Source organism: Neomonachus schauinslandi, chromosome 10 (assembly GCF_002201575.2).
Source record: "Neomonachus schauinslandi chromosome 10, ASM220157v2, whole genome shotgun sequence".
Taxonomy (NCBI): Eukaryota; Metazoa; Chordata; class Mammalia; order Carnivora; family Phocidae; genus Neomonachus; species Neomonachus schauinslandi.
Genome location: NC_058412.1, coordinates 80,413,903 through 80,431,221, shown reverse-complemented (window position 1 = coordinate 80,431,221; position 17,319 = coordinate 80,413,903). Strand labels below are relative to the sequence as shown.

Here is a 17,319-nt window from a genome sequence, read left to right as displayed (position 1 = left end):
ATGGACGTGAAACAAAAATAAAAATGTTACTGTTCCAGAAAAATCTCTAAAACCATATATACTAACTCCCACCTGCCTCCACCCTCATCCCCAAGTCACAATGATGGGTTAGTGTCCCCACATCAATGTGATCATGCTTCTGGTCAGAATTGGGAACCTACCTCACAACAGTTAAGACTGCATTCCTTAAATATCCTGTAATTCTGACATTTTATTCACGTAAATTGGCCTTCTCCCAAGTTCGCCCAGATTAATTGCATTATTATCATATTTACTTTTAAACTATATTTTGATTATTAAAATAAGAAGTCTAGCAGCCTGGCTTATTAGCTCTTTCTGTAACTGTGTGGGTGTGTGTTTTAAGGCTCCATGATAGAGAGGCAGAAAATAAAGGATTAAATTATTTCCCAATGGCTGGTTCCAGGCCAATCAACTGCTCTGTGTTAGTTTATCTAAAACAATATAAAGACACCAGGAAAATAAGTGAACAGGGCTAGCTGTTAGTTCATGCAATTACAAGGTCTGACTTGTCTGATTACTAAGCATGGGAGAAGAAAAGGAAGGTGCCAGAGTGAGTTTTATACAGATTATATCTCAAGATGTAATTCTGAATTAATTGTGGGGAAATGCTGATTCATTACAAGTCCAAGGCAAATGGCCTGCCACCACAGGGCAGTGTGATGTTGGACACAACGCCTCCCAAGGCCTCAGTGCCCTCATACATACCCGTGGGCAAGGAGTCAGACGATCACTGAGCCATTGCCACTCTGATAGTCTATAAAACATGGAAGCCAAGCCCCCTGGGTCCAGGTTTTGCTTCGCCTGCCCCAGAACTGCTCTGAAAAAAAGCAGGGGAGAGAATGGCCCCTTCCTCTCAACAGGGACCTTCTGAATCCATATAAGTCCCCAGAACCTTAGGGCAAGGGGGTCTGCTCCTGGCCATGAGATGTGGTTAAGGGTCATATGTCCAAGGAAGGACAGTGGAAGGGAGGTGAAGATGCACCCGAGACTAAACTAACCATGCTCCGGACAAAAATTAACACAAACCCCACTAGGCACCCCCCAAACAACAAAGAAATTCCAAGGATGATGCCAAACCTGACTAGACTTGCACTGCCAATAGTTGAAAGGGTGGCCAAGTGAGGAAGTCTCTCAACAGCATCTGTGTTCTGCTGTATGTCAGGCAGAGTGCTAGTCCCAGAGACAAAAAAAATATAATAATAATAATAATAATTAATGAAATAAAATAATGAAATCAAGAAACCACCCTTCAAGATGGCCACAATTTAGGCATAAGCCCCATGTGATCACGGATGAGTCCCACACCCTCCCGTCAATGGCGCACTGAATCAAAGCCCAGCCTCCGTGCTTCAGTTCCCCATCTCGTCAGATGGGGATGACGCGAGCAGTATTTATCATTGACAACTGTTGAGGGTGAAATGAGTTGTCAGGTGTGAGGGGTGTAGAACCATCTGGCAAATAGTCACCCTCAAATGTTAGCTGTTATAATCACCCCCATGCTGATGACAAGTACAAGCTTTGGTGAAATGTTTCCAGATATCCATTCATTTCTTTATTCGTTCACTGCCGAATTCAACAATTGTATACTGGATATTTACTACATGCCGTAGTAAATAACTACACGTGGCCCTGGGAACAAACAGGAATAATGACCCAGGGTCTGGCTCAAGCAGCTCATCAGCCAGTGGGGAAAGCGGGCAGGTCCACAGAGCTATCCGATGATGCGGGGGTGTCTATGGGGAGAGGAATGCCCAGGGCCCTAACTTAGCCTGGAGGAGGGGTTACCTGAACCTCATGAGGTGGTGGGGAGCACTTGGAGGAGACCAGTCCCAACCAGTTCTGGAGCATCAACCAAAGGTGGGAAGCCAAGAAGCAAAGCTGGGGAAGCTGACAATGCCCAGAACACAGAGCCCAGCTGTGGAGTTGGGACTACAATTTGTAGATGGCAAAAAAGAGAATCACTTAAAGGTGTTAAGCCACAGGCTGGTGTACAATCAGATTTTGTGGAAATCTTGGCACCCGTGTGGAATATAAACCGGAGACAAGAGGGTAGGCAGGGAGAGCAGGCTGCAGTGAAAGGGTGTCCAGATGAGAGAGGATGTGGCCGTGAGCCAGCCAGCAGTGAGGAACAGACAGACTCGCTCAGAGGCCAGCAAGAGGAGGGCTGAGAGGGGGGGTCTGGGATGCAGCAGCCTCGATTCACGCAGACCGGGTACCAGCGAGGGCCAGGCCAGGTAAGGGGACAGGTTCCAGAACCCACACTCCAGAGCCCGAGGAGATGCCCCAAGGATATCACTCACAGCACCACTGGGCCTGGGTCTGCTGGGGGCTAGCTAGCAGTGTTGCCTCCAACAGAAATGGAGAATCCGATGTGTCAGCTGAAAGCTGAGTGACTTGGACATAGGGCCTGGAATGTGCTGGAACTGGACAGCACACACTGCACTGGGGAGCCATCCGCACACTGGTCATAGCCGCAGTGATTGGTAAGTGACCCTGGGAAAGTGGGGAGCAGTGGCCCTCAGTGGGGTCACCGAGCCCTTCAGAAATCAGATAAAACCATGGAGCTGTCCCAGAGGAAAGTGTACGGACAAACAGAACGTTCTGTACGCAGTGAGAGAGACGCCAGGATCACCTGAAGCTGAGGTTGGAGACTCCAGCCGTCTGTGAGAAAGGGCCGATGGAAGCAGCCCTGTTCCCTTGGAGATGGCCCTTTCTTGTGTGAAGTGCTCCTGCTTCTCAGGACCGAGTCAGCATCCTTGAGGGGCGAGTGTACCTGGGGAAGGAAGCACGCACGCCAGCGTGAGCTTCAATGAAGAAGCTTCCAGTTACCGACTGCTGCCCAGACCTCAAGAGGTGTCCAGAAACAACCAACAAAAGCTGATAAAAATGAGTCACATGTTTAAAGAGCACTATGTTCCACAGTCCTCTGAGACAACTGTTTCAGAAAATTGAATCACAGGGGGTCAGGAATACCAAGAGGTTGACAACCACCATCTCTTTGGGAATAAACACATATAACCTGGCACTTCGCTGGGCCCAGGGAGGCAGAAAGGTGGAACCACCTACAGCATCTCGCCACTATATGCCCTTAGGCAACAGAGCTCAGAGAAAGAACCAGATGCCAGGAAAAAAAATGAACAGGCCCTTTATAAGAACAGGCACACTGTGAGTCCTCAGGCTTCCTTCTATCAAGCATATCAATACACCTGCATTCCAAATTCCAGAATCTGAAAGAACTTCCAAAAAGCTGAGCTGTGATGTGTCCTACTTGTTATGTCCTATAGACATCCCACCATCCATTCCCTGGTTTTTACAGTTTACTTTTGATATTTCGGAGTCTGGTATTTGTTTCAGGTCTGATTCATTTCCTGAGGCCTTTGCAATGCTGGTAAGGCTGAAGCATAAGGCCTTTTAATGCCCGATCCATAAAATAGCTTGACTAATGCAACACCAAACACTCTGCTTAGATTAAATGGACTAACTAGCATCTGATCATTCATGTCAGATTTATGCGAAGGTACACAGCCTAACATTAAGGGATCAGAGGCACAGAGGCTTATCCACATGAATCGTAACACAAAATCAAAGACTCCCTGGTCTTCCTGTCCCCTGTCCGAAGCACAACACCCTCCCCACCTCCATCAGTGTGGCCCAGAAATGAGCACAGCTTGGGGTGGGGGAACTTGCAGGGAGAGTGTCAGAGAAATGAATAAGGTGGGGAGGGGGAGAAGGATGGGCAAGAGGAATGAATTTATTTGGAAAGTCCAGGAAACCTTTTGCAGAGTTGACTTCCCAAGTCCCCCAAACCACTTCACTTTCCCTCTTCCTCTTTGCCCCAGAAAGTTTTTAAAAGAACTTTTATCTTCACTGTCTCTTCTTCCCATCCTCTGCTACTTGGTTCACAGCTTCTTCTCCTTGCCCATCTGAAAGCATTCTGCCATTCTCCCTCTGTGGCGCCTCCACGGTGCTCCCCAGGCCTGTCACTTGGTTCTACCCTTTCCGGTCAGCCTTCTTCTTCTATGACTTCCCACCAGCTCTGAGCCGATTCTGATCTGAGGCCTATCCCGGGGGCCCCTGTAGACACCCCCTTCCTCCACAGCCAGGAGCATCAAGTCACATAGGTTCTCCCTGGCCCAGGGCACCTGGTGCCTCAGACCTCTGGCTCTGGCACCCACAGCTCCCCTGGGGGCTGGCCTTCCCTAACTGGGCCAGGAGAGAAAGGTACAGAGAAGATCATCTCCCTCTCCCATACCCCTACACAGGGACAAAAACCTGGCCTCGAATCAAGGGGGAGAAAGGATGGAATACGGGTACTGAGTGTGAGTCAGAGAAGAGAAATGCGAGGGGAACCATTATGGGGCTGGGAATGGCACTGGAAAAGGAAGATTACTACTTCCTGGGTTACACAAAGGCTGCACAGCCAGGATGCCAGGGAGGATGCTGAGGGAGAGCAGAAGGAGCAGGACCAGACACTGGACATGATTCCCGCCAGGAGGGATACTGGCTAAGTCAACCTCCCTTGTCCAGAGGAAACTGAGCAAAAACCTGCTGTGACTTTTGAAATCAGTTTACGAGTAAAATTCAAAATATTTTTAGAAAGTATTGACAATAAAAAACGTCGCAGATTTACTCCACTGTGTTATTGTTCAGATGAATTTCCCTCCACCTAAAATAAAAGGATGAAGGAAGGGGGAAGGATTAATGCTCCCCAAAATTAACACACCGCTCCTTTCCTACCCTTACATGCAGTGATGTCTGTATTACATATGAAATTTCCCGCCCTGCCTACCATCCCTTCCAGAGTGGATTCCAGCTGGGGGGCAGTGGCCCAGGGGCTCTGAGCTACTGAGGCCCCACCGGACCCAGAATGACGGGCGACTCGGCTGGTCACGCCCCCTGCCCCTAGCAGTCTAGCCCGGTCGCTGCAGTGCACCGGGGTGGGAAAACAGGAAGCAGAGCTTTCTATGACAGTCACATGAAAAAGCGAGCCATTGTGAACTTTCCAAGTACAGTTCCCCTTGCTTTTTGGTAATTACAACATATCTGGAAACCAGTACACACCATGGCTCTGTGGCACACGATGGATACATGCGAAGCCTCTTGTTTATTAAAGAGAAAGTGGCAACGTGACCGTGAGGCATACAGCAATGTCCTACTAGACCTAGCACGACCAACTTCAGCAGGAGCTCAACTACAGAAGCACAGACGGAGTATAAGAATTAACGATGGACGTGCAGGCCCCCCAGCAGAAGCCCTGCTTCATCTCCTAGAGCTGTCCTGTCTGGCTGCAAGGAACTCCGTACCCCGTGCAGACACAGGAAAAGTGACAGCTGAGGGACGGAGGGACAGTCACCAGAACCCAAGAGGCTTCCCCAAGGCCCAGGGCCCCGGTGCAGAGGGAAGGAGCCGTCATTCCCACGTTGTAGTCATGGTGCATCTATTAACGCCTTCTTATTCTTGAAGAATTTCCCACAACCTTGAGGAATTTCCTTCTTATTCCTGAGGAATTCCCCCACATCGTGTGTCTTGCCTGCCAGGCCAGAAGCCAGGCGCAGGACAGAGGTGGCAGGCATCAGACACTCCCCGGACCTCATGAAGACACGGGCACTGTGTGGATCCACTTCTGGGGAGGGGATCAGTAGGCACGTGGCTCTGGGAGCATGGACTGTCCCACACAGCATCTGCATGGAGCAGCCCCTCATGGGGCTCATGCTCTTCCTGTCCATGTCAACCTCCCAGCTGGACTCCCTGGATGGCCCCCCAGCTCGGTCACGTATCATGAGGGGCCCTGAGCAAGCGTACAGGTAGACATCCCAATCCACACATCCAAGTCTACCCTCCCCCCGCCCGTACAGCCCGGGCCACTGAGCAGATCAGAGAGGCGCAGTGGCTGTGGAGTCCATAGGGGAATGACCTAAGAAAGAAACCTATATATAAGCTCTGCCCAGGCTCTTGGAACAAGGAATTTCCAGGGTCCCGGGTCCCTGGATTATGGCCCTGCTGGTGGGCGCGTTCCAAGGAGGCACAGCCTTTTAGCCCCACAGACTCCTGACCATGCTGAGGCCTGCGGCTGGCTGCGAAGCAGCGCAGGACCCTCTGAAGTACAGTGCCTGGATGAGACCCCTCTCGCCTGGCTCCAAGGGAAATTCTGCAGGAGCCACACCTCGGTAGAAACCCAAGAAGAGAGGGAAGACAACCGCAGAAGCCTCCTCCTCCTTCCAGGGACCTGAAGGGCCCCACGTCTGAAATTTAAACGGAAATCCTACTGGTAGTTGTCACATTTCCACCTCCTACCCGCTCACTCTTCACACTGAGTGCCTCACAAATACATACACAGCATTGTTTAATACGACTTCTCATCCCACGCATTATTCAACATTGAGTAAAACTGAGAAGGGACTGTTCCCTGAAAGAAGCAAAGATGAAAGCAAGTTCTTCAGCTTTTTCTGAATTGTCACACCTCCACGTGAACCATCGTGAACGCCTATGGGGAGCAGGGCATGGTATTAAAATCAAGCCTGTAATTATGATCTTCATCTGTTATAAGGACTCAAATGGCAATTAAACAGTCTCCAGTATTGTTAAGACCAAAAATGTCAGTTTTCAAGACAAGGAGTAAAGGAACTTACTCATAAAGCCATAGAACCACGTGATTGTGGAAAATTCTTTAGCATTCTGGTCTTACACAAGTCCCCGTTTCTTAATCTAGAATCTGCAAATCCCCAAGGGGAAGCTGTAGACAGCCAGGGAACTCGGAGTCGAACTTCCTGGGGTGCTGATTTGACTCAAGGATTTTCTGGGCAGAGTCATTTTTATATTAGAGAAAACACAGCTATATTATGAAATGGAAAGAAAAATCTCCCAGAGGTAAAACATGAGTCATCAAAGAACTAGCCCTTACGGTGAGCCACTTTGGAGTGCTAGCCTGAGCGTTTACTTTTCATTTCCCAAGAGGAGTCCTTTGGTGGTAAAATCTGGGAGGCACTGCCCTACGTAGACAACAATCATCTCTACCCGGTCCCGGTCATGGGAAATGGAACCATGGGGGCCACACAACGTCACACCCATGGGGCCAGACAGGCCCCCCAGGATGGCTCCACACGCGAGACATGAGAGGAGAACCAGGATGCGGACACAAAGGAGTCTGGGGGTCACCACGGTATCATATGACTACTTCCCTTCTGCAGAGAAGAGTGACACATACCCCACCACACACAGACATCCTAAAACCCCACCGTGTGTTCGTTCAGCATGGCTATCCCTGATTTTCCCCCAGAGAAAAAGTTATACAGAACTATGAACAAACAAAACCTCTCCCGTGACGGAGGCAACAGAAACACTCATCATCTCAGAAGGCCTGAGAAACACTGAAATTTTGGCAATCTTCTTATCAGACGATCCAAAAGCCTGGCTCACAGCAGATTCATCTGGCTTATTTACTCACACAAATGAGGCAAGGAAGGTTTTCTAATCATCAAAGGCTATCGTGCACAGGGATATGGAGATAAAGTAAAAATAGCCACAGAGGTTTTAGGTGTTGCTAGGCAGTCTAAGTTGTTCAGCTATGACAAGGCACAAAGCCACCAGATTGGTGGCTTCACGTGGGTTTTAACAGCAAAGGGAAAAATAAGGCACAGAGGGACAGGATTACCATCACCAGAGGGCCACAGACAGGAATGGGCCAGACCCAAGCCTCTTGATGGTTGGATTGAATTTTAACTTCTCCACAACGAATCTGCTAGGGCTCCTGGATCACAGCAACCAGACCCGGTGATGGGAAAGGCCCTGCTCTCCCATCCCTTGTCCCCTCTCAAATGATCTGCCTGACCCTGTCAGCCCTCCGGCACGGCTCCAGTTCTGCTTGCCACAGCCTCCATACTGAGTCCTGCCTCCCAGGGCTTGTCCCCAAGCACTGCCCACCAGTCCAGTGACAACAGTTCTGTTTCAAAGTGAGAGTTATGGGCACTCACGGCAGACTAGACATTCTCTGTACGAATTTTTCTTTGTCTTCACTCCTCTGGGTTTTTTTACTGTATACAGTGAAACACACAGTAAGTCTTAAGTGTATAATTCCGTTAACTGTGACAACCGCATACCCCAGGAATACCCCATCAAGATACAGACCATTTCTATCCTCCCCTAAAGTTCCTTTGTGTCCCTTACTAGCCACCCTTCACGGCACACGGCCCCACTGTTCTGATTTCTGTCACCACCAATATGACCCCGTGTAACAGTCAACAGGAGTGCACTCCGGATGGCTGGCTTTCACCCCATCCGCGCCCTGTTATGTCAGGGCTCACAGTGGCATTAGGGCTTTAATCACTTACTACCAAGTGATGAGGGGAAACCCCTGGTTCTCAAAGGGGCTGGAAGGAGCTGCTAAAGGAGCACTTTTGAAAGTATGGAGAAGGGGACACTTTGGGTGATCACAACGAAGCACTGAGTAGTAGAGTTACTTCCAGAACAACACAGGGCAGTTCCGCAAGGTAAAGACTGTCTCTTGTCCTGCATGACCTCCAAGCCGTGCACGTCATTTATCATTTGGGGAGCCTAGTGCCTAACTCCATCCTACACTTATACAGAATATATATTGTTGGCACACTTTTCAGACATACTGAATTTTCCAGGAATGCGATTACTGTGAAAACAGAGAGGACTGGCTTTGACTACCATTTAGACCTTAGACCCTGAGCAAAAGTCACTCTGTCCAGAACAGAGACATTCTGGACCACACTTGGAGCCATCCCCTACGACCCTATAGTCCAGTATCCATAACGCACTTAGTGGTTTCACTGGGTTCTAGTTTGGCTCTGCCCATGCATCCATCCACACAGTGATTCTTTACATCTAGCTATTATACTGATTAGTTGGAAATTCAGTTGCGGGTAAGTTTTCTTATATCGTTTCAGAATTGCAAATATTTGCATTAAAGGGGGTAGCGGATTCTGAATGAGCTGAGAAGCACTGATCGAAGTGACAGCATGTAACTCTTGATTGAACTCAGGGTCAGGAGTCATTGGCTGTATCTGCCGGGGTCCCTACATTCTCTGGTTTGGGAGGCCACACATGCAGAACTCGGGGTGCACAGACCACCTCCCCCATTTCCTACTAGCACCCTAAGTCCAGCTGAAACTCGGTTACCCAACTGCACTGGCAATGGGGAATCATTTCAAGAGACAGCCTAAAATTGCTCTTGGCACCTCCTAAACGGGGACCTGCAGGGGAAAGGTCCCACTCTTCTCCGTCCCAGGAATTCTTTTATTTCTCCTGAGCACTTCCTTTACATCTTGAAGACACAGACAGCCGTGCCCCACCAGGTTCCCCCTCTCCCACTGCCGCCAGGAAAGTACATCGGTGTTGTCAACATCAGCTCCACGCTAGAACCACCTGGGGGCTTTAAAAATACCAGTGCCTGGGCGCACCCTTAGAGAGGCTAGTTTGTTTGCTCTGTGGTCAAGTCCTGCCATTCTCATCAGAGCTCCTCAGGCAATGCTAAGGAATAGGCAAGGCTGGGGCACCAGCTTACTTCCCTATTTGCAGCCCCAATTGGCAACTCTGCAAATATATAGTTCATGAAGGTTTACGTTTGACGCATTTCTAGACTCATTGCAGGGGCCACTTCATCTCCACTCTTGGTTTTCTTTCATCTGATTTTTAATCTATGGCACCTTATAAATCCTTTCTGGAACAGGTAGGAATGGAAAAAAAAAAAGCCTCTGCTACTCAGCCACGTGTATGAGAAGAGACAGCACAGAGTTCAAAAGTATGCAGGTTGATGTACTGTATGGTGACTAACATAACATAATAAAATTAAATTAAATAAAAAAAAAAAAAACCAGGTATGCAGGTGACCAGGGACCTTCGGAAACCCCAGGCCCTTTCAACACTTGGTGAGATCACTTTGGGGCCAGGGCTCCTCCACATGCTCCCAAGTGCTGAGCATGGCTTGGAGGCTGCAGCACATTTCCTGGGGTCACAACAGGCAAGGGCAAGGGTGCAGGGAGTGAGGCACAAAGCTGCTGACGGAACAGAGGCTGCAAGACCACCTGATCACCTGGAAACCTCAAAGAAAGGAAAACACAAACCCAGTTCCTGTGCACAGCAGTAGATAGGAAACTTCGTGGGGCTAGACCACGGCCAGTGAGTCCCAGTGCCTCCTGAGGCCTGCCTCCTTCAACTGGCAAATTCACAGTGGGTCCATCATGCAGCAGAATCTCTGTACCTGCCTACCCCCGTGTTATGGTAGTTTCACTGCAATTGTCCAGCTTTGCCACATGGACTAATGAGAAGCTCTGTTGACAACATCTCTACCTGCTTCCAGGTGGACGCCCATTTCCCACTGATGCCTCCCAACCACGAGTTTTCCATCTTCCCTGATCCGAGGGCACAGCCGAGCCCTAGAGTATATCTCAGCACCCCTGCCAATCCTTAGGAACCCAGGAGACATATCTGTGTCCATTACCTTTCTGCCCTCTCCACTGGAGACACTGAATGGTGTCCTACCTGTGGGCAGCCAGGGTGTCCACACCCTATTCAAAGAGGCAAAGTTCAAAGAACCTCCTTATGCAGAGAGACTGCAGTTGTCCCGGGACTTCACCAAGAGGATTCATGTCCATTAGAGGGCAGGGATTTGCATCTATCCTGTTCACTGCTCTATCCTCAGTACTTGGAATAGTAGATATTAAATAAACATTTGTTAAATAAATAAGTGGATCTAATTTTAAACAGTGTTTCGCCAACAGTGAAAGATTTACTCAAAAGATGCTATTTTTTTTTAGAAAGCCATAAAGAAAGTCCTTGCCACATTACGCCACACAGGGCTGAGCAAAGCCTATTAAAAAAGGAGGCTGTAGTTCGGCCATGCAAAGATCATATGAGAATTCAGGTCAAACGTTCTTTCTGGAACCACATGGAGGCTACCCAAGGGTGGACAGCTGCAAGTGAGGCTCCACACGCAGTACAGTGGCAGCTAGCCAAATAAGACCGAAAATAAGGTGTTCCACATCCCTTCACTCATCAAATCCCATCCCAAAGACCCCACGTTTTTGTCTAGCACAAAACATAATACAGGATATGAATACAGAATATTAAATGAAATATTAAATAGGATATTAAATGAGAAATTAAAAGCAGTCAAGAGAGAAAAAGATGCCCACAACTGCACATAAACTGGGTGGGGAAAGGGGCAGCAAACTTCCCCAGCACTACCCGCCCCCCCCGCCCCCCCCACCCCTCACCCTGCTGCATCCCCCGGCTCCCCTCAGTTCACCAATATTCATTGAGTTCCATTTGATACATTCACCTTCCAGAAGCTTGATACCAAGCCAGGGTAACCCAGACAGCACCTTCCAATGATGAACGGATCTCAGCTCCCCTTTTCTCCACGGCATCCGTGGCCGAGACTTCCCTTACTCGGTTCCTAGGCTGTGGAGCTAAAACCCCTAGGACGTGCCCATCTGAGGAGCATCTCCTGCCAGCGGGAATCACTGGGGACAGCCTGTGGGCAGCCAGGGTGCCCACACCCTATTCAAAGAGGCAAAGTTTCTGGCAGGAATCTGGGCACCCTCAGCAGCACAGAGGATAAAGCCCTGGTAGGCACTGACCCTGGGAGCCATCGACCGGTAAAGCAGAAGGCATAGGTTTGGAGTCCAGAGGGCTCACTCTCCTTCTGGGTGCCAGTCTAAGCCTCTGCTTCACTCTGCTGTGGAAGGAAAGGGATAATAGCCTGTCTCTCGCAGGACTGCTGGGGGGATGAAAGAGAAATGTAAAGGGCCTTAGAAACTGTGAGGTACTGGCCCTGCCTGCTGTGAATGAGTGTCTTCCGCATGTCTGTTTGTAGCTGCACTCAGCATCAGCCCTTCCGGGGTGGGGGGCGGCACAAGTTACCCTCCCCCACTGTGTAGACCGTTTGTCCCTTATCTTATTGACCAGAATGACCCCTCTGAGCCCAAACCCCGGAGAGGGACACTCCCGAAGCAGCTGAACTTGGCCGGAGTCAAATGCCTGGAAGCAATTTACTTACACACACACACACACACACACCCTGGAACAACCCTCCAGGACCATCGCAAATTCGCCCCCAAAGGGATTTGAACAACCCTTATTCCGGCTTCACACAGGAATAGAAACAAACAAAACCCCACAGATTTCACCGCCATCACCTTCTTCCACAACAAACTGACAAGCAAGAGTGCACGGTCGGTGCCGAGGGGAAAGGTGTCAAAACCATGGCGGGTACCCCCGTCCCCGCCCGCCTGCCCCGCCAGCCCCGCACACTGCACTTTCCTCCTACCTGAGCGAGCCCGGGACGGCCCCGGGCCCAGCGCGGCAGGGCGAGCGCCCCGGGAGCCGGGCGAGGGGTTCCGGGGCTCCGGGGCGCGGGCGCGCGGCGGTCACATGCCCGGGCTCCTGGGGGCGCCGGCCGAGCGCGCTCCCGCCCCTCCCGGTTGCCGCCGCCGCGCGCTCCGGGTCGGCTCCGGGGTCCGGGCGCGGGCACGAGCAGGAACCGCACCGCCCTCGCGCCGGGGAACTGCGGGGCGCGGCTCCTGCTGCGCCGCGGCTCGGGCTCGGGCTCCCGCTCGGGCGCCGCGGGCGGGGACGGACGGGGGCGGGCGGAGACGCCGGGGCTGGCTGGGCCCGGGAGGGAGCGAGCTGGCCGGGTGCCCCGCGCCTACCCGGAGGAGCCGAGGAGCTGGCGACGCCGCCCTGCCCCGCGTATGCCCGCGGGCCCGGGGTCCCCGCACCACGGAGGGGCAGCGACAGTGGTCCCACCCGAAGTGACTTGGGACGACTCACCGGGACATCGCAACCTGGCTACCATCCAACAGCGGGGCCCCTGGGCATGAGTTGGGCGAATGGAGCTCGCGAGCCGCCACTGGGCTTTCAGGCCCCACACTTTCCAGCCAAAGAGACAAGACAGTGTGGGTCAGCCACTGGAGCCTGCGGCCTGGCCCTGGCTCTCTCGCCCTGGCTTTGTGAACTTGCAGGACTCACTGACTTCTTGGGACGTCCGTTTCTTCTGTGAAAAAGGATCGTCGCAGCACCCATCTCATGGGGAGATGACACAAATTAATACTGTAAACCAGCGCCAGGCACGGGGTTGATACAACACAGGAGTCACCTGCTATTTGTTATTGTTATGTGCCCAGATGAAAAAGCAGCTTACAGGTGGTTCAGTCTTGATAACAGACTTCTTGGCCAGACCGGGTATTCTTTTCAGCTTAAAACCCACTTACTCCCATCCATTGGTTTTGCACATGAGAACCAGTACTCAGAGGAATGCAGTGAATGGCCAGGGTCCTGCGTGGACCTTGGTGGCGGAGGGAAGGACGCTGGGGTACCAGTAGTGCTGGCTTGGGCTCTAAGCCCAACAGCCAGGGGCTTGGAAGCAGGTTTTCCCTTTCCACTCTGCGCCTCCGGCAAGTGACCCAACCCTGACTTGTTTTGAGGACCTAATGAGCCATCTTCCTCTGAGGAGACATTGAGTAGATGATAATGCCTTCCTTCCTAATAGAACTCACACACTCCCTTCCTATATCCCTTCCAGGCTGGGCAAGTGCTGGTTTCCCTAACCCATCCCTTGATATCTCTGTCAGAAACCCAAGAATTGAGATAACCCTGGCCTCCGCTGGCCCAGATAAAGAAACCAGCAGCAATAACTCATCAATCCTAATGCTGCCTTGTGGCCTGGTATGACGACAATTTCTTTTCTTTCTTTCTTTCTTTTTTTAATTTTATCTGGTTCCAGCGCTTGCATCTGCACACAATCTAGAGTGTGTGTCCCTCACTACCTTCCCCTCTCTGAGACTCCGAGCTGGTGTCACGGTCCATCAGGACCATCATAGCAAAGCCCTGTGTCCTGAGCGGTGTGTGCCAAGGGGCAGCTATGACCTCAGAGCTGCCTGGGGCCTGAGGACAGGCTGTTTCACAAACGGTGACGCAACACTCTCAGAGTGTTCTGAGTCCCCAGCGCCTCCAAAGAGGCTGCTAAGGGGTAAAAAGGCCAACACTGAGAGCAGCCCTTGCAGCTGGAGACACCGGGGCAAGCGTGATCCCAGCTGGGATCGTTAAGTCCAGAAGGTGACCTATGGACAGAAACCCTCCCCAGACACCAGGAAAAGCCGTGAGCAGTCCATGCCCTTCACCTCCACCACCTCCAAAGAACCTCAGTTACGGTCCAGAAGGACAAAAGGGGTTGGGAAAGAAAAAGGATTCTGAATAGAGGAGACGGAGTCTCGAGCCCGTGGAGACTAAACAACTCTGAACTGGCAAGACTTTTTTTTCTAGTGCTAGAGATGGAAATGAGGATCCATGGGCTAAGTTGACTTCCGTTGTGGAAAATAAAATTACATCTTTGCACACGGGGCCTCTGTGATTCTTGCTACGCCTATTTTTTGTTATTTATAGAACTGCCAGTAACTGCTCACAGAACCACAGTGTTCCCTGAGAGAGATTTAAAAACCACTGTCCTACATGGACTTCCTTCTACAGCCTTGTTTTGCGTTCCTTTCACACATTTTCCACCTCCTGACCTCCAAATAACCACTTTTTCAATCTGTGTCTCTTAGTACCTCCCACTATTGCCACTTCTCAGTTTTAATTGGCTCAATACTGTCCCTTTCTCCAAGCAGTTAGATGTGAGTTTCTCTGATCATCTTCCCATTCAAATGCCTCCGCTTTTGCAAGACCAGTCAGAAAGCTGCCTGTGACCTCAAGGTGGGAGCGGAGGAGAAAGTGGAGAATATCATAAAATTGCCTCGGGCAATAAACTATTTCTTAACTTCCTTTATAAGAGGAGGACGAAAAGATGGATGAGGCCGGCAGCCCTGCCAACTTCTTGTCCTAATTGTAGCTTTAATCTTGCTCAGCGAAAGCAGCTGAGTGCAAGCGGCTTCTTGCACCTGGTTTTTTCCATGCTAACAACACAGAAACAGCACAGCAAGTTCCGGAGACCCATAGACTCAGAGGCTTCTAAGAACAGCTGTGCCTAATGGAACCAGACTGGTGGCCTCTTTCTTATGCCAGATCCTGATTCGATCGTTGGTTCAACACATGAAAGTCAAAGCACCAATAACCAAACCACCCATCACCATCCAGAAGGCAGCTGTGACCAGCTTCCCACATCATCTGAGAAGGGCCTATTGAAGCTTTTGTCCTCAGTCATATATAAGACACATTTCTGAGTAGGGTCATTGCTTAGAAATACCAGGGAAAGCGTTTCCCTGGTATTTCTACACGGTCCCACCATCTTTGGTTCTCTGCAAGTTTCCGGTAACTTTTCTCTATGTTTGTCACTTTCTCTTTTCCACAAGCACCTTCCAAAATCCAGATTCATGTTGCAGGCTTTCAATTCTTCGATCCTTTCCAAATATCCCTGTCGATGTGTTTTCTCTAAATGGTTCCCTTTTAATATGATCACTGTAGTAGATTAAAGATGGCTGCAACTTCTTTGCTTCTCCAATCAAGAAGTGAAGTCTAATTTCCCTCCCCTTGAATCTGGGCTGGTCTTGCTGCCTTATTCAACCAATTTCAACCAATAGAATGAGGTAGAATGGATTTTTTGGGACTTTGGAGGCCAGATCATCAAAAACCTTTCAGCTTCTTCTTAGGTTTCTTGAAACACTTACTCTTGGTGCCCAAAGCTGTCAGGTAAGAGGTGTTACTACCCTGAGACTGCCACACTATTAGAAATTCTAAACCACATGGAGGTCACATGGAGGCACTCCAGTCCACAGCCCCAGCTGACAGCCAGAACCAACTCCCACCGTGGGAGAGCACCATTCTGGATGTTAAGCCAGCCAACCCTGGTAAGCCGCTATCTGACTATATCCACAGGAGAGTCTCCAAAGGAGAACCACCCAGCTGAGTCCCATCAACCCCAGAACCATGAAAAACAAAATAGTACATTGTTGCTTTAAGTCACTGAGTTTGTAACACAATAATAGGTAAGCAAAGCGATGACCCTACTCAGGAATGTGTCACAACTCTCTGTTGGCCTGTCCTGTACCATACAGAGTCAGCTGAGCATGCAAGGTCCCTTTGAATTAAAATGACACCTAGCCTCCTTCCTCCAGCATCACCTCGGACCACTGCCCAGTTACAGACTTCCTGAAGATTGTGATTATGACTATCTCACCAGCAAATAAAGGGAAAATGAGAGTTATGGGATAATCAAACAGGTTTAGCTTTAAATATGCTATTTTGAGTAAAAGAAATAGCTATAACCTTGTACTTTTCAGCAAGTGCTAACTGCAAGAATGATTTAGTTTCTAGTGTTGTTATTCAATGGTTTTCCAACAAATAGAGAAACCCAGGAGAAGTAAGCCTCTATAGACAAAGGTACTTGGAAAAGTAAAGAGCAGGCCACTACTTCTGACAATAGAAGCAAAAGAAAAATCTGGTCAGACTCAAGAGTGCCATATTTGTTGAATCATTTTCTTAATGTCCAAAGATTATGTTAACACCCGTTCCATTCTTCTGTTTTGCCTCACAACAAACAATTTGGCCACAATTCAGCAGCAGGTGGACTATTGTCCAACAGCAATTACTGTTACCCATGACTGCCCTTAGGATGGGAGCTGGGAAAATTCTCTGTATTGGGTCCAAAGGTTGAGAGAAGAGGCCATAATACCACTGATTCCTTCTTTGCCTCTTGCATCCTCATAGGAAAATAACTGAATTAGGAGCCTGGGTGGTGGGTGTTAAGCTGTTCCTACTCTGGGATAGTTAGACCTAATGAGCTCGGCTTACAGTCTAGAACATAGCTGGTATTGTTCTCATAGAAGGCCAGTGCTGCTGGGCTTCCGAGTCCTCCTGAGAGTGACAATAGTAGAAGCCTATAATACCATTTCCGCCAAAAATGGCATAAAAGATTTAGGATCCAGACTAGACCAAACTTTGGAGAGGAGACACAGAAGGTCCCCTGAGTGTGACTTATGCGTAGCTCTCAGGAGATGGGTCCAAGGACTCCCTCTTGTATTCTTCTAGATCTGTGTTATCCAATACATGGGACCTCTAGAAACATGAAACTATTTAAATTATTTAAAATTAAATAAAATTAAGAATTCAGTTCCTTAGTTGTACTAGCTATACTTCAGGAGCTCAATTGCCACACGTCACTAGTGACTACCATATTGGATGCACAGCCATAGAACATTTCCATCACTGCAGAGTGTTCTATTGGACATTGCTACTCTAGAGCCTAGACAATTCAAGGCCTCTGGACTAGAGGGTCTTTCTCCGGCATGCTAGTTTTCATCCAAAATAAACAATCTGGTCATTTTAAATCTATACCTAAGC

At 49.6% G+C, this 17,319-nt stretch overlaps 1 protein-coding gene across 1 annotated transcript in view; it reads right to left on the bottom strand.

Moving 5' to 3' along the window:
• The window catches only part of IL1R1 (interleukin 1 receptor type 1), a 71,157-nt gene that overhangs the window by 21,050 nt on the left and 32,788 nt on the right, over positions 1-17,319 (bottom strand). Inside the window, 3 exon segments of the mRNA XM_021680339.2 lie at positions 727-838; positions 1,099-1,191; positions 2,654-2,794. Coding sequence (XP_021536014.2) covers positions 727-786 — 60 coding nt within the window. The 5' untranslated portion in view covers positions 787-838; positions 1,099-1,191; positions 2,654-2,794.